General features: G+C 42.9%; 3 protein-coding genes and 1 pseudogene across 3 annotated transcripts; 2 read left to right on the plus strand and 2 right to left on the minus strand.

Moving 5' to 3' along the window:
* LOC109823854 (fatty-acid-binding protein 1-like) lies at positions 1939–4338 on the plus strand. Its single transcript, XM_020390267.1, has 4 exons — positions 1939–2495; positions 3396–3639; positions 3737–3828; positions 3934–4338. Exons 1-4 carry the CDS (start codon positions 2144–2146, stop codon positions 4065–4067), a joined length of 822 nt encoding a protein of 273 aa, XP_020245856.1. The 5' UTR covers positions 1939–2143; the 3' UTR covers positions 4068–4338.
* LOC109823855 (protein NBR1 homolog) lies at positions 5386–10447 on the plus strand. Its single transcript, XM_020390268.1, is given in 8 exon segments — positions 5386–5466; positions 7118–8261; positions 8263–8539; positions 8640–8775; positions 8880–9128; positions 9207–9356; positions 9458–10000; positions 10086–10447. Coding segments are annotated over 8 exon segments (2640 nt in total). The 5' UTR covers positions 5386–5427; the 3' UTR covers positions 10188–10447.
* On the minus strand, positions 11086–11889 carry LOC109823598 (annotated as a pseudogene).
* On the minus strand, positions 13085–16901 carry LOC109823852 (plant intracellular Ras-group-related LRR protein 3-like). Its single transcript, XM_020390266.1, is given in 9 exon segments — positions 13085–14142; positions 14243–14409; positions 16010–16135; positions 16137–16232; positions 16235–16336; positions 16338–16388; positions 16390–16542; positions 16544–16570; positions 16572–16901. Coding segments are annotated over 9 exon segments (1527 nt in total). The 5' UTR covers positions 16740–16901; the 3' UTR covers positions 13085–13505.

Consider the following 17431-nt stretch of genomic DNA (forward strand, 5'->3'; position numbering starts at 1 on the left):
CGGTTTCGCAGGGGTTTTTCTGAGAGTGGGGATGGCTTTTGGCCGGGGATGTTAACGGGCTGCGGGCGGGTAGTAAAACCTCTATGAGGGGTCCTGGGTCGGATTCTGCTTCTCCCGATTGGGTCTGGACCCGGTCAATGTTAAATAAGGTTAATTTCACACAACCCCCCTCTGAACTTTGTGTATCTCACCTAGCCCTCCCGAAATTTAGGTTGATTGTGTCCCGCCACAGCACTGCTAAACTTTAACTTTTTCTCGCCACACCTCCACTTGTAATTTGCAAATAGCGTAAATACTCCTAAGGGGGGGAGAGAGAAATCCTAAATTTTGTCAACTATCACTTACAGGCAACATGCCCCTCCCATAATTTTTGGATTTTTTCTGTCCCATGGAAATTTAATTTTATTTGTCTGTCCCATGGAAATTTAATTTTCTTTGCAAATTATATGTAGGAGGGGGTACGGCGAGAAAATTTCGATACTCAATGGGTTTTTGAGACACACCAAAGTTCGGGGGGATTAAAAATAATTCCACCTCATCAAAAGAAATCTTTTTAAATCCAAATAGAAAATCATCTACACCCAAGTTTCCTTATATGGCGAAATTATGTAGCTTTTGCGCTAACTGCTTTTCAACCAAACACTGAATTTACATTGGGAATACATTTCCTACAATATAATTGGATATAACCAAACAATAACTTTGAAGTTGATTTACAGCAACAAATGCTACATGCAATATTTGTTGCAATTTATTTTTACAGCAAACCAATCAGCCCCTAAATACTAGGATTTTCCCCCCATACTGGTCATTTACATCTTTGATAATTTGGAATTAGCCCTCAAATCATTGAAATCGTTATTGAATCCCCCGAAATCCTGCCAGTCATTTCAAATTAGCCCCTGTAGTTTGTTACCGTTTGATTTGAAAGGAATATTCCATTTAACTTAACCTTTTTCATGGGTTTCCGATTGAATCCCTCAAAGCGTAGCTTGTTACCCGCTTGTCATTATCACATGTGTAATATTTTTTTATTTTACTTTTTAAATTCCTTTCTTTAATGTTTTTGGCATTTGAAGGGAGGAGTCGAGGGTAGAAATATATCTAATGAGATTAGAAGTACTTAATAGCAATTTCATTGATTTGAGGGACTAATTTCAAAATATTGAAGATTTAAGGGGCCAATATCGATAAAAATTCTAAATACCAATGTTAGATAGCATCTGAAGTCGTGCATCCTTGATAGAAAACCCGTTATCATTATCATTGTTATTATCATTATTAAGGGTTTTCTCCGTCAGAATGAAACCTCTAAAATATACTTATTAAACATTGATGGAGCATAAGAACATGGTTAATTATTAGACATTCATCTCCCTGACGATAAATTGCTTGTCTGACTACGTACACTAATCAACCACATACTGGACGAAAAAGAGCTAGATTTTTTCCAACAAAAAGGTCTACCGGTGATCGGGATCGGGTGCGTGTAGCCCGTTTGGGCCCGGTTAAACGGATTGGATTCTGGTCGAGCTCATACTGATCGGATGGAATTGACCGGCCTCACCTGTTCGGTTGTTCTACGACCCTTTCCTCATCCACTAGCTCCTACTGGGACTGCGCGCGTCCTAGACAAGCGCATCCGATCCTCTTAATTGGATCCCGAGCGCGAGCGCGCACACGCACACGCACACGCAATTGAATTTTGTGCGTCCGTCCGTAACTAATCCTCTTCAATTCTCATCTACTCCATCGCCCTACCCACATTTTTCGGTATGGCGGGCGGCTAGCATTAATATCGATCCAGATTCCAGTCCGATCAAGCTAATCCCGTGCTCGGTGCCTAACAGCAAACTTACAATATTAGCGTGTATGTATAGGAAGGAGGAGCCCTGCCAACAGCAACTAAAAATATGAGTTCATGTAATAAGTGGTTAACTATTTTGGAGAGGAGGGCCTTTTTGCAATTTACGCTCGCCCACCGTTCGAGGATTGGTGCCCACACCAAGCATGGTCATGCATTCAATGAGTCAACGATATCTTAGTAAGGCAACAATTGCTCCCACTCATATACGCTAGTTAGTTTCCTCTATAAATCTCCCTCTTCATCTCCTCGAATCATGCACAGCAACAAAATAGAAACATGGCCCCCGTTTCAGTTACCGAAGAGGAGAATGTAAACGGAGACGGAGAAGAGAAACGCGTTGAGGAGGTGACGGAGAAGCCTCAGGTGGCCAAAGTTGGAGAGGAGGATGCCGAGAAAATGTCGAAGGATGAGAAGGTCGTCGATGTGGAGGAAGAGATCGAGGAAGGAGGGGATCACGGGGTTGAAGAGAAGAAGGGTGGGGTTGAGGAGGAGGAGAACGTGGAGATGGATGTCGAACCGAAGACTGGAGTTTCTTTCCCTGTCAAGCTGGCTGATGGCAAGCAGCTTATGGCGCTTGGAGTCAGAAGGAAGAAAGTAATCGCCCTCAGTATCAACATCTACGCCTTCGGTAATTATACCGTTTAGACACTTGCGCCTGTATTAGCTTCTCCTATGTCTGCTTTGATCCGCACGCTACTAAATTAACAAGCATTGATGATGATTTTTCCCCCCGTGTGGATGGGAATTATTACATTGAAGCTACCTGTCAGTGAATAAAATAATTAATTCCAGCTACAAGCTTTTTAATTAATAAGTAGTAACATAAACATGAGAAGGGGGTTCAGATCACAGAAAATTTATTAACAAATCCAAATTTCGTTGGCTTTGATTTCTGGGTTCCAATTTTATATGCTGATAATTTTCCTCAAAAAAAGTTTTTTTTTCTATACGCTGATAATGCCCTAGAAGAATCAGTTGTAGAGCAGCCATGATGCATAATTATATTGTTGACCGCCTAGTTATCATGAATCACCGGATCTCCAAGAGTCCCGAGTCATGAGATCCAGAGTTCAGTTGAAACTAGTCATTTCGATCTCAACCTGAAGGCCAGATTTAAGTTGCAGTCCGAACCAGGTTCTGTTAGTTGAATAGACGCAGAGATCAAATCCACAGGAATTCAATGCTTGAGGTCTGTCTGATGAAAATGCACCTCTGTATGAATCATGATCTTCAATTTTGCTCAAACAAATTCGTCGCTTAATTAATAAGCACACTAAAACCAAGATTTGAGTACATCTAGCTTGCATTCTTACACAACAGATGCACAGTTGGACAAAAGTTCTGCAATAATGAAATATCTTCGCACATATTGATTATAACAATCGATAAGTGAATCTTCAAGTAGTTACTTACATGTCAATCTAGATCTAATGCTGCATTTGCTGTCGCAATCGATAAGTGAATCTTCAAGTAGATACTTACATGTCATTAATGTTGATCTAATGCTGCACTTGTTATCAACTTTTAGGGGTGTACGCTGATAATACTAAGTTGAAGGAGCTTCTCAAGACAAAATTTGGAAAGGCACCGTCAGAACCCACAAAGGAACTATACGAAACGGTGATTAACAGTGATATCGGGATGAAGGTAAGGCTGATCATCGTCTTCAAAGCCCTCACCATGAACATGGTCAGAAAGAACTTCAACGAAGGTCTAGGGGCATCCCTTAAAAAGCTCAAGGGAGGCCAAAAGGATGATGAACTCGTAAACAAGTAAGATCTCCTTAAAAACAAATTAGAATTAAAAACCATCCCTCGCAATAAATTTACTGGTTTATGTAATATAAAGCTTGTTCTCAATTGTCAACAGGGTAATGGGTGCTGCGAAAGATAGCATCAAACTGTCAGCAGGGTCGGTTATTGAGATAACCAGGCTCCCAGGATACATTCTTCAGATGAAAGGTAAGTGATCAAATGAAATAAGAAATCAAAGAAAACACATGTATGTATCTGGATCTGATAATAAACATGCCACTTAACTTGATCACGGGACTTTGAATGATGCAGTGAAGGATGAACAAATAAGCGAGGTTGAGAGCGAGCTACTCTGCAGAGCCTACTTTGACATGTATCTGGGAGATGACCCTTTTGATAAGGAGGCCAAAGAAATATTTGGAAAGTCACTGCTCAACCTTTTCTGATAAATTTCTGAACGATGTACTCGGCTCATGCTGTTGTGAGGCAATGTCAGAGGGATAAAAATGTCTGGATTGTGTTCCCAGACTTCACAGCCAACCTCTTGGTGGTGCCAAAGAGCATCTAATAATATAGATATGTTTGTCAAATTTTTACTGATTTCCAGAATATAAGCAGCATCCTATGCTCGTCAACTTATCTTAGGCACGCCTTGAGCAAAACCTGAGTGAATCAAGCTTTATGAGATCTTAAACATATGTAGAAATATTGTTTTGAGGTATGACTCTCATCTGAGGAACTGATTGTATCTGGTGCAACATGATAGGAAACTTATGAAGCTTGGACTAGTTAATCAAGTAGATGTGAAGCATACGGATAGAATGATACATTAACATCTCTCAGATATATATAAAAACAGTCTGAATTTGATTTTCGAACTGAAAATTGCAATTTAATTAACAATTAATTACGTGATCCCATTGATTTTTTCCCCCCAACAAGTAATGAAAAATGATCTGTTTTGACTATTTTTTGTCTAAATGAACAAAATCAAACTAGATTGCAAACCGGACCGAATCAAATCGGGTCGGTGCGCTTCAGTTTGATATTAGGCCTAAGCCTGTCAAACTGGAGCACTTTTAGCTAAAAAGGCAAGACTATAACCCCTTCAAACCTTGCAATCACCTCCTATGCGGCTATGCCTTGTTGAAGAGAGTTCGTCAAATCATCTGCTTTACAAACTAAAATTGAAGGTTTACCAGTTAAGATACATAAAAAATTTAGCATAAATTATTTATTCACCTAAAAAGAGCGTGAGTTTTAGGCAATTACATTGAGAGCGGTCGGCTTGGTTACTTCAATTTTGAATATTTCAAAACAGAACCGAACCGTTGAAATTCGATCGATTTGGTCAGTTTTGCGCCGAACGGTGCTCACCCCTAACAACAAGGAGGATCTTGACCAATTCCTGATATCCTTCTGCTCTGATGATTATCACGTCATCGTTTTGTTACGAGAAAAAAAAAAGAGAAAAAAAAAATTAAATTCATCACATCACAATTAATTAATAATATGGAAGGAGACGAGTCAATATAATCGAGGATTCCTTGGTAGCGAAGAAACCCCCCTCCATAAGGAAAAGGAAAAGAAAAACAAAAGGGCGAGCCCCCCAAATTAATTGATACATATTTAACCCCCCGCGGCTTATCTATCTTAATAATATCCCCTCCCCCCCTATTCGATCCTTCATCTAAAAGTCTCTCATCGATCGATCCGCTCGCTCGCTCGCTTTAGGGTTAGGGTTTGACCTCTCTCCAGCGGCTCACCGGTCCGATCCTCCCCTCCTTCTTCTCCAGCGCCGACGACATGGAGCATCAAGTCGAACAGCGCGATGTCGTCATCAAGGTCTCTTCTCTCCTCTTTCAATTTGATGGTCGATATGTGATTCAGGACCTTGTTTTTATTTTAGTTATCTCCGATGTGATTATCCGATACTGTGACTGGCCTTCATCCCGATTACTCAATCATAAATATACATGTCTCTGATCTAGATTCGGATGCATCGCCTGTGCTGGGTCTTTGCGAGTCGAAATTTTCGTATATAAATATGTATAGATTTCGTTAATAGTCCTTTACCGAAATAAAGTAGGTACCTTTTCTGTGTTCACTGTCTTGTTGGGGGCGATGAATTCTAAAGGGTTAGGGTTAGGGTTAGGGTTAGGGTTAGGGTTAACATATGGTGCATATTAATTACTGATCAGGGAGTGCCTATGAGCAATCACTTTCGTGTGATAGAATGCTTGGAAATTAAGAAACAACATGTTCAAGAAATGGGTAGCGGAAATGAGAATGTGACAAATTGATAGACTTAAGGGTTGAGATAAGAAATGGTTGCATTCTGCTTAAAAAATATGAAAATGATTGCATTATTGGCAGACAGAGTCGCTTCTATTTAGAAGAAAATGGGAGAATAATTTGAAATAGTTTGTTCATGTGCAACGGAGGCTTTTAAAAGTATCAATTAGAAGCAATAAGATTATAATTAATGGAGTAAGGAGAATCTCAGCTTAGTTGGAAGCTATTAAGAAAGATGTGGGAAGTCGGCAATGGTTAACTGAATGGAAGATATAAACCTTAACAGAATTGAATAAAGTTGTAGGACACATAGTTTACGTCAAAATTTGGGATAAAGGTTTCGTCGTTGTTTGTTGTAGCAATAAAACTAGGTTTCTACTTATATTTATTTATTTATTATTCTCCGTGTGTGTACATAAAATACATATAAATCATTCATTGCTATACTGAAACATGTCGACCAAGGGAAAATGCCAATTGCTTAGGGCAAGGATTATGACACTCTTATGTTATCCTATATGCTCACCATGCTTTTGCATTCCGGTGTTGGTATGGGTCTGGGGAGCTATTTTTTGACTTCCCTTCGTGATCTGGGCTCTTGAAATTTTACATGCTGCTGCAGAAATGTATCCTTTTTCTCTTTAAATGTATATCTAGTTATCCATCTACAGATCATCTGATAGGTATATCTTAACTCGTACATGCTCTTTCCTTAATTATAGGGGCTGTTGTGTTATCTGCTCTCTTTTGAGCTTGTTGTCTTCCTTTGGCCATGTATACCCTTTTTTGGTGTTTTAGTTTCTTTCATTTTTTTACGTGACCATTTTTATCATTAGCCAAGCATTTCATTCTTGAAACACCATTGCTATATCTACTAAAGAGAACTAAGCAAATATTTGTAACCAGCTACGTGCCCATTCTATGAAATATGACAGGTGAGTTCATGGGTAAGTTGGTTTGTGTTTTGGACTTCAGCTTAGTCTTGTACATACCACCAAGAATCTTAGATCTCTTGTTCATTTGTATGTCAAAGATATTGCTCTTTGTTATGGAATTGTTCGAAGCATTCTGTTTAATGTCAGTTACCTAGTTGAGTCCCTAGTTGAGTCATTCTAGCTTTTGTGGGCTGTGGCAATTTTTATCTTCAGCCTAACCTGTGACATGCATCTAGTATCTTTTTTTCATTTCATTGAATTTTCAGGTAAAATATGGTGATACTCTTAGGCGAATTGGTGCATATGTTCACGGGCATACCATGGATCACAATATGAGCAGACTTAGAGCCAAGATAGTCGGTCTTTTCAAGTTCAACCATGAAGCTGAGCTCTTGCTGACGTATATTGATGAAGATGGCGACACAGTCACACTAGATGATGATGATGAGCTTCGTGATGCTGTGATCAGTCAGCGCTTAAATCCTCTCAGGATAAACGTTCAGTTCAAATCTGCTGATAGTTCTGAAGCAAGATCAGAGACTTCATCTCGTGCTAAGGCCCCACAGAGTGAAACTCCTCCCACTCTTGATGAACACGTGAAATCCATACAGGACCCATTGTTAGGTTTGATTTCAAATCTGGTCAGCATTGTGCAGAAAAGCGTACCATCTTCACCGGCTTATAGTTCTGATCCAAAGTCGGATAAATCATCTCATGCTAAGGCCCCACAGAATGGAACTCATCCCATTGTTGATGGAGAACCAAAGTCCATTCAGGACCCATTTATGGATGTGATTCATAATCTGGTCAACAATGTACAGAAAAGTGTACCATCTTCACAGGCTTATATTCAGAAAGTTGATGAACTAATGAAATCAGAGCCAATTAGAAGTGTAATGGCAAATGTTGCCCAGGATCTGAAGAAAACTACATCACTCTCACCTGTACTCGACCAAATTATGGAGCAAGTCTCTAATTTGGCATTATCTAAAGCTGGGGAAACGTCTGGTCCCACTGATGAGTCCTCAATTGGACCTGGTGGAGCTTCAACTCATCAAATGGCTTCAAGTGAGCAGATTCAGGAAACCACTGAATTACCAAGTAACGGTGCAAGTTCTGTCTGTGCAGCTCCAAAGCAGAATACATCTTGTGACATGACGCAGGTTGCAGGGGATACAATAACTTCTGTAGGTCCTAATGGAAATATTCGTAGAGATACAACTTCATCATTGTATCCTTTTGATGATTTACTGGCCTCAATTTTGACTGCTAATAAAAGCTCTGAGCATGACCAAGAAGTTGGTGATTCAATTCTCAATGGAAAGTCTGCTGCACCTACCGCCCAAGGCTTCCAACCTGGCAATCAGACTCCCGTTGATTTAGAAAATCTTTGGAATTCTGCGCGATATTGTCCAGCGTGATAACAGCAAAATGCAGTCTCCAGTGGAGGCTCATGCATCCTTCCCCTCACAAACTGGTTTCAGTTCCCACATTGAAGTCCCAGTGAGCAGGGAGACAGGGTCACCTCCAACTGATGTTTTCCCGAAGCTAGGTCAAGGGATGGTATCACATTCTTATAGAAGATCTTATGCGAACAATGAGAACATACCACGTACTTTCCACAAGGGGGTTCAGTGTGATGGCTGTGGAATGCATCCTATTGTAGGCCCAAGATTTAAGTCCAATGTGTAAGAAATTGCAAGATGCTGATCTCTATTTTGTGTGTACATCTTTGTAGTCATCTCTTAATTTTGTTGGTAACATTACTTTTTTTTTTACTTCTTGCAGGAAGGATGATTACGATTTATGTAACATTTGTTTTGCTCAGATGGGCAATGAAACTGAATATACAAGAATTGATCATGCTTCTCGCCGTGCACCCAGACTGTTAAAACCCGGAATATTAAAGGACTTCCACAATCATGTATGATGTCAATATTATCTCGACATTGCATCTTTATGATTTCTCACTTTACCTGTTTCTACATATTATGAAACTTGCTTATAATATTATTTTTTTAATGCCAGCATTCAAAATGTCGGTTCCCATCAGTAAATGTGCTTCGGGCCAGTGGTGCAAGACCAAGTAGAGCTAAGCTGGAAAGTCGTTTTGTCCAAGATGTCACTGTCTTGGATGGAACAGTGATGCCTCCTTCAACTCGTTTTACCAAGATATGGCGGTTGCATAACAATGGCACTCTTGCATGGCCCTTTGGCACTCAGCTTGTGTGGGTTGGTGGTGATCAATTTGGCGACAGAGTTTCCTCTACTTTAGAGGTGACAAACTGTTATTCCTTATATTTGGAAGTTTGTTATTTGTATTAGTATTAACCAACCTTATGTGAACTTCCGCAGATTCCAGCTAACGGCTTTCCTGTTGACAAGGAGCTTGATATTGCAGTTGATTTTACTGCACCTTCAAGGCCAGGTCGCTATGTTTCATACTGGAGAATGGCATCACTTTCTGGCCAGCAGTTTGGACAGCGAGTTTGGGTCCTTATCCAGGTCTGGACTTTCCAGGGATTTAAAATACTGCTATATATTTTACGTTCTGGTTACATAATTACATTCATCACTAATTTCTTACCTCCGTACTGAGTCTATAGGTGGATTACTCCAGCCCAAATTCCGCTGCTGGTAGTAATGTACAGCCTGCCTTCAACTTGAACCTGCCGCCTGATAGCATCAGTCAGAATCTGATCATTGATGTCAATGCTGAACCTCTCGACAGTGGGTTACCAGAACCAAGTGTCACGACCACAACTGAGGAGCCGGTTAAGCCAGTGGCGGAGAGCGTCATTGTGGGGGAGGCTGTTCAAGTGGTTGGTGGTTTGCTAGATGCTGGCAATGTTGAGCATCATCAATCCACTCCAGCAGCTGCTGTTCCCCCGGTTGCATCCTATCCTTTGATCAACTTGCAGGAAATGCTTCCAATGGTTGATGAGTTTCCAGTCACAGAGTCTGCGGCCACTGCTGATGGCAACCCCGTGGAGCAAACCCTGCTGAAGGAGTTGGAAGATATGGGCTTCAAGGAGATTAACTTGAACAAGGAGATTCTCAGGCTCAACGAATATAATCTGGAGCAGTCTGTTGATGACCTCTGCGGTTTCGCAGAATGGGATCCACTTCTCTGCGAGCTGCAGGAAATGGTAAACTTCAATACGTTGACTCCTCCAATTTCTTTTCCTGCTGTCTTGACAATTAGAGGCACTGATCGGTTAAGAGCTTTTGCAGGGATTCAACAACAGGGAGATGAACAAGAAAGCGCTGATAAAGAATGGGGGAAGCATCAAGCGAGCCGTATTGGATCTTATTGCTGGACAGATTTCTGAGTAGGCTCCGAGTTGTTATATGTAGGTCGTGTATATATTTATGCTGCTGGTGCTACTTATATAAGATGCTGTCTATTTTGATTTCTTCCGTGCGCTGTGTGGAAAGACTATCATCTAAGTCATGAATAAGAGCTTAACTTGCTGCATCTTTTTGTATATATATAGGCAGCAGTTAATGCCTTGAGTTATCCGACTCGTAAACCTAATATGTTTTAGTAATTTGCTTTGTTGGTATATATTCCATGGTGATGGTATTATTTAGTATCTCTGTTGTGATTAAATTTGAGGCCCCTGTTCTCCGTCAATTCTGTGCGTAGGGTGGTCTGTTTTCATTTATGAAATTACTTGTTACCTAGCCATTGGTAACTTGGACAGGTCGAATCAACCAGTGATCTCTTTGTGTGGAATTATAGACATGGATACTGCGAAGCAGTGAGTGAATCAAAATCGTTTTTAAAACTGTTACTGTGCGTTTTTGATCAAACATCAGTTCGAATTTCAGCTCAATTTCCCGTGATTTAGCCTCTAGATCTAGACCACATCGAAAACTTCAAGGGCTAAGCAACAATTTTTTTTTTAAAACAAACCAAATTCGAATGAAACAGAAACGGGCCGAAGGATTCCGAAACATGCCCTGATACGTACAATCAGTTCAAGAGTCCCGGCTATTTTACGAGTTCGGACGAAAACAATGTAAACAGTTACCATACAGCGAGCGTGGTGTTATTATCAACATCTATTTATTGTGTTTTGTGTTTCATTATGGATCCGTAGATCATCGTACGTTTACGGTGCTGGCGCTGTACTCCTCGGCGGATGCCAAGATCAATCGGTAACCGCGGATTGCTGGGGGGGATAATGTCAGCGGATCAAAATGATCAACTAAAAATCAAAGGGAGGTGTGGAATAAAAAGAGAGAGAGCAAATCATATCGACAAGAGCATCAAGCAATTTGTACAACCTCATCTAAGCCCGGCAACCCTAATAACCCTCCTGATCTTAAATTATCCCCCTTCCGAAAAGAAACCCCTAACCAGATCAGGAAAACCCTAAATCAGAGGGCGGGGGCAAAAGAGAAAAGAAAAAGGGGAAAAAAAGAGCAGTCGAAGTTAAAATTACAGGTCGCGCTCCTTCTCCTCCAGCAGTAGCTGCGGCTGCCCTCTTCTTCTTCTGACGAGCAGGGCGACAAAGCTGAGGCCAGCGCAGACGGCGGCGGCGAGATTCCCCTCCCTGATCAGAATCCTGAACGCCAGGCTGGCGATGTCCCTGGTGATCCTCCTCCCTCATCACCAGCGTCCTCCTCGTTTCCCCGCGATAGCGAGCAGCACGAGGACGGTGATCCAGGTGACCAACCCGTGGCCGGAACAGCGACGGAGAGGCGGCGCCCATGGAGAGGAGGCCGAAGAGCGCCGCCGGTAGAGGACGGAGGCGTAGAGGGCCGGCCACCGCGGCGGAAGATAGAAGGAGCCGCCGCCAGGAGGAGGAGGAGGAGGAGGAGACGGCGGAGTTTGTACCAGGAGCGGATGGAGAGGATGAGGTTCCAGGAGGAGGAGAGGAGGAGGGCGTAGACGATGAGGAAGAGGATGACCCAGTGTGCGGCGTTTGCTGAGGGCCCTCATCAGGAAGGAGCTCAGCCTCGATGATGCTGCTGCTGCTGCTGCTGCTGGCCTGAAGAGCTCGACCCTCCCAGATCTCGCGTTCGTCATTTCCACTGTCCGGAGGGAGGCTTGGCAGAGTCAGAGAGGCAAGAAGGAACGCCTCTCTTTAACTTTTTTTTTTATTTTTTTTATTATTTTTTATTTTTTTCTTTTTTGCCAGCGCTCCTTCGGCGCTCATCAGTGGTGGGGGGGCTTGCTTTCTGCTTGGGGAAAAGTGGGTAGCAATCGCAAGTACCCCTGGTATCCTATTATTGTTTTGGGAAACTCCTCCGGGGTCCCTAATTCATTGCGCAGATATCATGGGGGCCCTTATAATGTTTTTTAAATTAAGAGAAAAAGGTCGGTCAATTGGAACCCCAAGCGTAATTTCCGAACAAATAATTACAAATGTCTTCCCTCCAAAAATTACAAAACCTCCCCAACCAACAACGAGAAATAAAATCTCTACACCAAAACCCTAATAAATCAAGGTCTTTTTTTTTCCACCCAACCTCGCTTTCGTTGAATCTTACTGGTGAGTCAATGACGTGAAGGTCGTCCAATAAACAAAATTTAGGGCCTGTTTGGATTCGTAGGGGGTGAAGGGAAGTTAAGGGAAACTGAGTGAAGGAAAGGGAAGGGAAAGGAAGGGAAGAGAAGAGAATTCTCTTCCCCTTGGTTACACCCCAATTTGGGGGGTAACAATTTTTATACTATTAGGGGGTGAACCAAGGTGAATGGAGGTGAATTAACTTCACCTCCTAAGTGTTCCCAAACAAGGTGAATGGAGGTGAATGGTTCCCCTAACTTCCCTTCACCCTCATTCCCCTCAATCCAAACAAGCCCTTAGCGAAACTGCAAACCTTGTCCCGATTGTTAAAGGGACCCGGTCTGGAGGAGGGGGTAACATTACCGGTGGCTTTAACGCATAAATGACTTGGTTGGTATTTTCGCTATTGGAGTGCTGCTATTGCTATACAGTACATTTTTTCTAATAAGGTTAAATCTTAGTCCTGGTAACAACAAATTTAAATGATTAATTTAAAAAAAAAAACCCCGCAACCAGCAGTTTCTAGACATATGACTTGGACGCTTTAAGCAATATTTTTAAACATTTCGGTCATGTCTACTACCTTCTTCACGCTTTACTGGCAACCATCTGATACTGTTTCAGTGTGTCTCTTCGTGGTCGAATCAAAGACCAAATATTAATGCCAGCTTGTTTATTATATATATATACTATTCTCATGCAAAAAATGGCTGATAATCATGAAAAAGAATCTCAACGTATCCACATTGCTGCTTGTGCGGCCCTTGAGACAAAACCATTCACTAATTTCAAAAGAAATACATCAAGTTTCTTTCTGCAAAAAAAAAAAAATTACAAGACTAGTGACAACGAACGCTCCAAAATGATGATGATTCTTGTGAACATCTCTTGGATAAAAGATTAAAAAAAATAACAATAACAACTTAAAAAGTACCAGGAGACGTGTGACCCTCCAAAGGGAACCCGCAGCTCTTGATGCTTACTTGAAAGACAAAAAAAGGACATAAAACGTACACCTAGAGTTAAATGTTGGCACCGTATTGAACCTTAAAAACTGCTTGTACGTATGATGAAAACCTGTACATGCCAAGGACACCGCGCGCAGCAATTGCTCTCAGATCGAATCCGATCGAAATCACAGATCCTGATCGAGAGCGGGATCTCTTGGGGATTTATCTCCAGCTCCCAGGTATCCGGAAACGTTAGAAACCAAAGTACCCAACATCGAGGTGCTGCGCGTGAGCCAGCCGGCCTTCGTCGGCGACTCATCCTGAAGCTGATTCTTCTGCTGCTCCTCCAACAAGATGTCGAGCCACCTTTTCACCATGTACTCCTTCACCGCGTCGACTCCTTGGCTTGCAACCTCCATCGGCGGAACGGACAACGGGTTCTGCTCCAAGTTAAGCTTGGTAAGCTTATCGAGACGAGCAAACGCATCAGGCAGAACGTGGATCTGGTTGTTGCTGAGGTCGAGTTCTCTCAGGTTGGTTAGGTCGCCGAATGTCGGGGGAAGCTCTTTCAGATCGCTGAAGTTGCTGCTCACGTTTAGGGACTCGAGGCTCGACAGTTTCCCTATAGCATAGGGCAGACCGCGGAGTTCATTAAAGTGAGCATCCAGATGACGCAGAGACTTCATTTCGCAGACGGACGTAGGAAGGGACCGGAGTTTGTTAAGTTGAACGCACAGCTTTTGAAGGTTCCCTAATTCATACCCCATGTTGGTTGGCAGAAAGGCAAGCTCGTTGTAACTCGCGTCTAGCTCCACGAGGGACCTGAGTTTTCGCCCCCCCCAAAAAAAAAAAACTCAATAAGCCTTGTGCTGGCCAAGTCTAGAATTAGTTACGAATAGAACCTGCAGGGGAGAGGAAGTACCTGCACTTTGAGATGCTATCAGGCAATGCCTTGAGCTTGTTACCAGATACATTGAGGACCTTTAGATTTTGCAGCAGCCCGATGGAGTCGGGCAACGAGAGTAAAAGATTGGAAGAAACACGAAGCTCCTCCAGATGCTCCAGACCTGCTATGGAATCTGGAATAGCCTGTATGCATGCCATCAGGAAAATAATTTATTTGAAGCTTAGGCATTGAATAGGACATGAACAAGGACATAATTAAGCTTGGTCGTTAGGATTTCCGGCTATGTCAGCCAAAGAGTCTTAATTATTTTAGATCAGTTCTCGATCTACTGGTTATTTAGAAAAACATATAGGAAAATTAAATGCTACTCTGTATTGCATATGAAGGCAAAGCAGATGAAAAAGCACATTCGCATATTAACAAATATCAGCAACTATCAACTAGAAATTTAAGGAGACTCGAAACGGCAATATGAACGACAATCAGCTAGATTCAGAAATTTGGCTTGACGTCCGTTGCAGGTAGAGGCCAGAGCAGATGCTGCCTCCTACCAGCTCATCCAGTTGCGGGTAAAAACGCAGTCAAAAACACGCATGCGCACAAGACATCCAAAAATCTTCTTACTGACCTTGTCATATCCCGCGCCAATGCCTATTTTCACCCACAGAATTCTTAATTCCTTCTAAAACAAAAAATCTAAATTGTAAAATAAAATCACATGTCCACATACAAACGCAGCTCACAGCGTTGAATAGAAAGAAGACCAGAAAAAATACAACTGCCGCGTTAATTCAAATGGAAAGACGGTCTTAACTTAGAATATCAATTTCGATTGTCTGGTTAGCTGTAACGACAATCGCAGCACGCATCCAAATCTGGTGTTCAGTTAGTTGTTGGGTCTGAAAATGGGGTTGCAGGCTGTAAGCCAAAAATTTCAGCAACACCTACAATGCTAGTATTGAATTTAATGGTATTCTCGAGACAAACGTAAAATGACGCTCAAGCCACTCTCAAAACTAAGCGACCGAACTTCTACCAAATACTTCACTTAGCAAAAAATGTATACTTATTCCGTAAGATGTCAACTCAAGCCACTGTTTCAATGAGCGGTCAAGGCGTCTGTCTTGGCCGCCCACATAGGTCTTGAGGGTGCTTAGGGGAGCATGGACCGCTTATGCGGACTGCACCACCTGGATCATGGTCGTGATTTTCTCTAATGTTGTCTCCATGTCCTCCAATGTCCTCCGACATCACACTTGCACCTCCTCCGATCCCACCTTCAGCAAAACCTCCTCCACCTCCAATTAGACAAAAATAGAAATCCACCTAGACCCCGCCTATGGGCTAAGTGTTGGGTGGCGCCTAGCGCTTTCGGTAACACTGACTCAAGCAAACATCCTCTAAGTTAAACAAAGGGGTTGCTTAATTTGATAGCTTGCAACTGTCAGGTAGTTACAGTTGCAACAAAATTAGTTCAGTCTTAAACTTCTGCGACTAATAATATTTGTGAATGGGGTTGTGGTTATCTGGTTCTACTTGCAACTAATTCTCACATGCAACTTGTTTTCACTTTTAATAAATTTATTTATAAAATCATATCACTTTACAAAATTATCCAGATATAAGCACCAAATGTTGTTGCTCCTTCCCCATTATTCTCTCCTCTTTCTACACTTACATTAATTCAAGACTACTGTGTCATTCATAGATAGACACAGTCTTGAACAAGAGAATATACAATTTCAGGTGTACGTGTATATAGATAGATAGATAGATAAATACCTGCAGCAGATTGTCAGAGAGGTCGAGGGAAACAAGACCCTTCGTCCTCCCAAAAGCCTCGGGCAAGAACCTCAGCCTCCTCCCAGCGAGGCCGACCCTGTCCACCGCCTGCGCCGACGCCTGGGTGGAGGATGGCGATCGCCTCCTCGTTGGCCTCCTGGTTTCTCCACCACCACCTCCGAGTAGCCTCCTCGTGGGGGAGGAGGTCGTAGCCCCTCGCCGAGACAGAGGTCGTGGCGCGTCGTAGATCCTCATCAGCTTCTCCTCAGCCTCCCTGAGCAGGCCCCGGTACGCCTCGTGCATCTCTTCCAGCTCGATCACCGCCCTGTACGGGAGTCTTCACCTTCTCCGCCTTGGCCTTGCACTCCCTCTCCCTGTCCTCCCAGCGTCGTCCTCCAGCTCACCACGTCGACGCCCGAGGGGCGCTGGGACCGGTTGGAGTCGCCCCACGTTCTCCTGTAGAGGCGCGTCGTCGATCTGGGCCATGCGAGCCCGGCGATGTCCACGGCCTCGTGGTCGGGGCGGTCCCCGAGGGGTCTGGAGGACGGACCGGGTGCGGGCGCACCTCCGAGACCGCGGTCTTCATGGCGGCGAGGACGGAGGGGTCGGCGAGGTGGGCATGTGCTCCAGCACGTCGAACTGGGGCCGCAGCTGCTGCTGCTGCTGCTGCTGCGCACTGCTGCTGCTCGACGCCGTCGGAGGGGGACCTGGATGAGTTGAGGCGCTCCATGACGTAGGAGAGGATGGGGAAAGCTCTTCAAGTTTTGATCCATGGAGATGTTTAGAGGATTCATTAATCGAATCGAATCTTAATCGGATCGGATTGGAAAGGAAGATCGATGGACTGGGAGACGCCTTAATTAATTTTGTTGGTTTAATTTATTAATTATATATGAGAATAAACGGAGGGAGGGGAATGAATCCGGTGGGGGTGCTGTGCGCTCTGACGTGCGGTAAAATTAATGAAGGGGAGGCCGAGGCTTCTCCCTCCCACTACCAACATCTGCATGGCTTTGCTTGCGCTTCGGAAAGAGCGGTTGTGGAACGGTTCCCCTTCAGCAAATAATATATATATATTAAATTTCTTCTTCCTCCTCTTTTACACGTGTCACGTACATCAGACAATTTTAACTAGGATAAAATTTGAAAATAGACCCATTTTGACAAATAATTGCAAATTTCAACCTATTTGTCAAAACCGACTCAGTTTCACCTAGATGGCTGAAACTAGGTCGGTTTTGACAAAAAAACTCTAAAACTTCACAGGATTTGAAGCCCCGTGAAGTTACGCAGCTTAATTAGCTGACTGCTAAACTTTATGGGACTTCAAGTCCTGTAAAGTTTCAGAGATTTTTTGTGAAAATCGACTCAGTTTTAGCCCAATGGCTGAAACTGGGTCGATTTTTTCACAAATAACTTCAG

This window comes from Asparagus officinalis, chromosome 9 (assembly GCF_001876935.1).
Source record: "Asparagus officinalis chromosome 9, Aspof.V1, whole genome shotgun sequence".
Lineage (NCBI taxonomy): Eukaryota > Viridiplantae > Streptophyta > Magnoliopsida > Asparagales > Asparagaceae > Asparagus > Asparagus officinalis.

Bases quoted from the DNA above. Each gene is read 5' to 3' on its own strand.
- LOC109823854 (XM_020390267.1), top strand. From the start codon at position 2,144: ATGGCCCCCGTTTCAGTTACCGAAGAGGAGAATGTAAACGGAGACGGA. The intron at 3,640-3,736 runs GTAAGATCTCCT...AATTGTCAACAG, and splicing joins GATGATGAACTCGTAAACAA to GGTAATGGGTGCTGCGAAAG. The intron at 3,829-3,933 runs GTAAGTGATCAA...TGAATGATGCAG, and splicing joins ATACATTCTTCAGATGAAAG to TGAAGGATGAACAAATAAGC.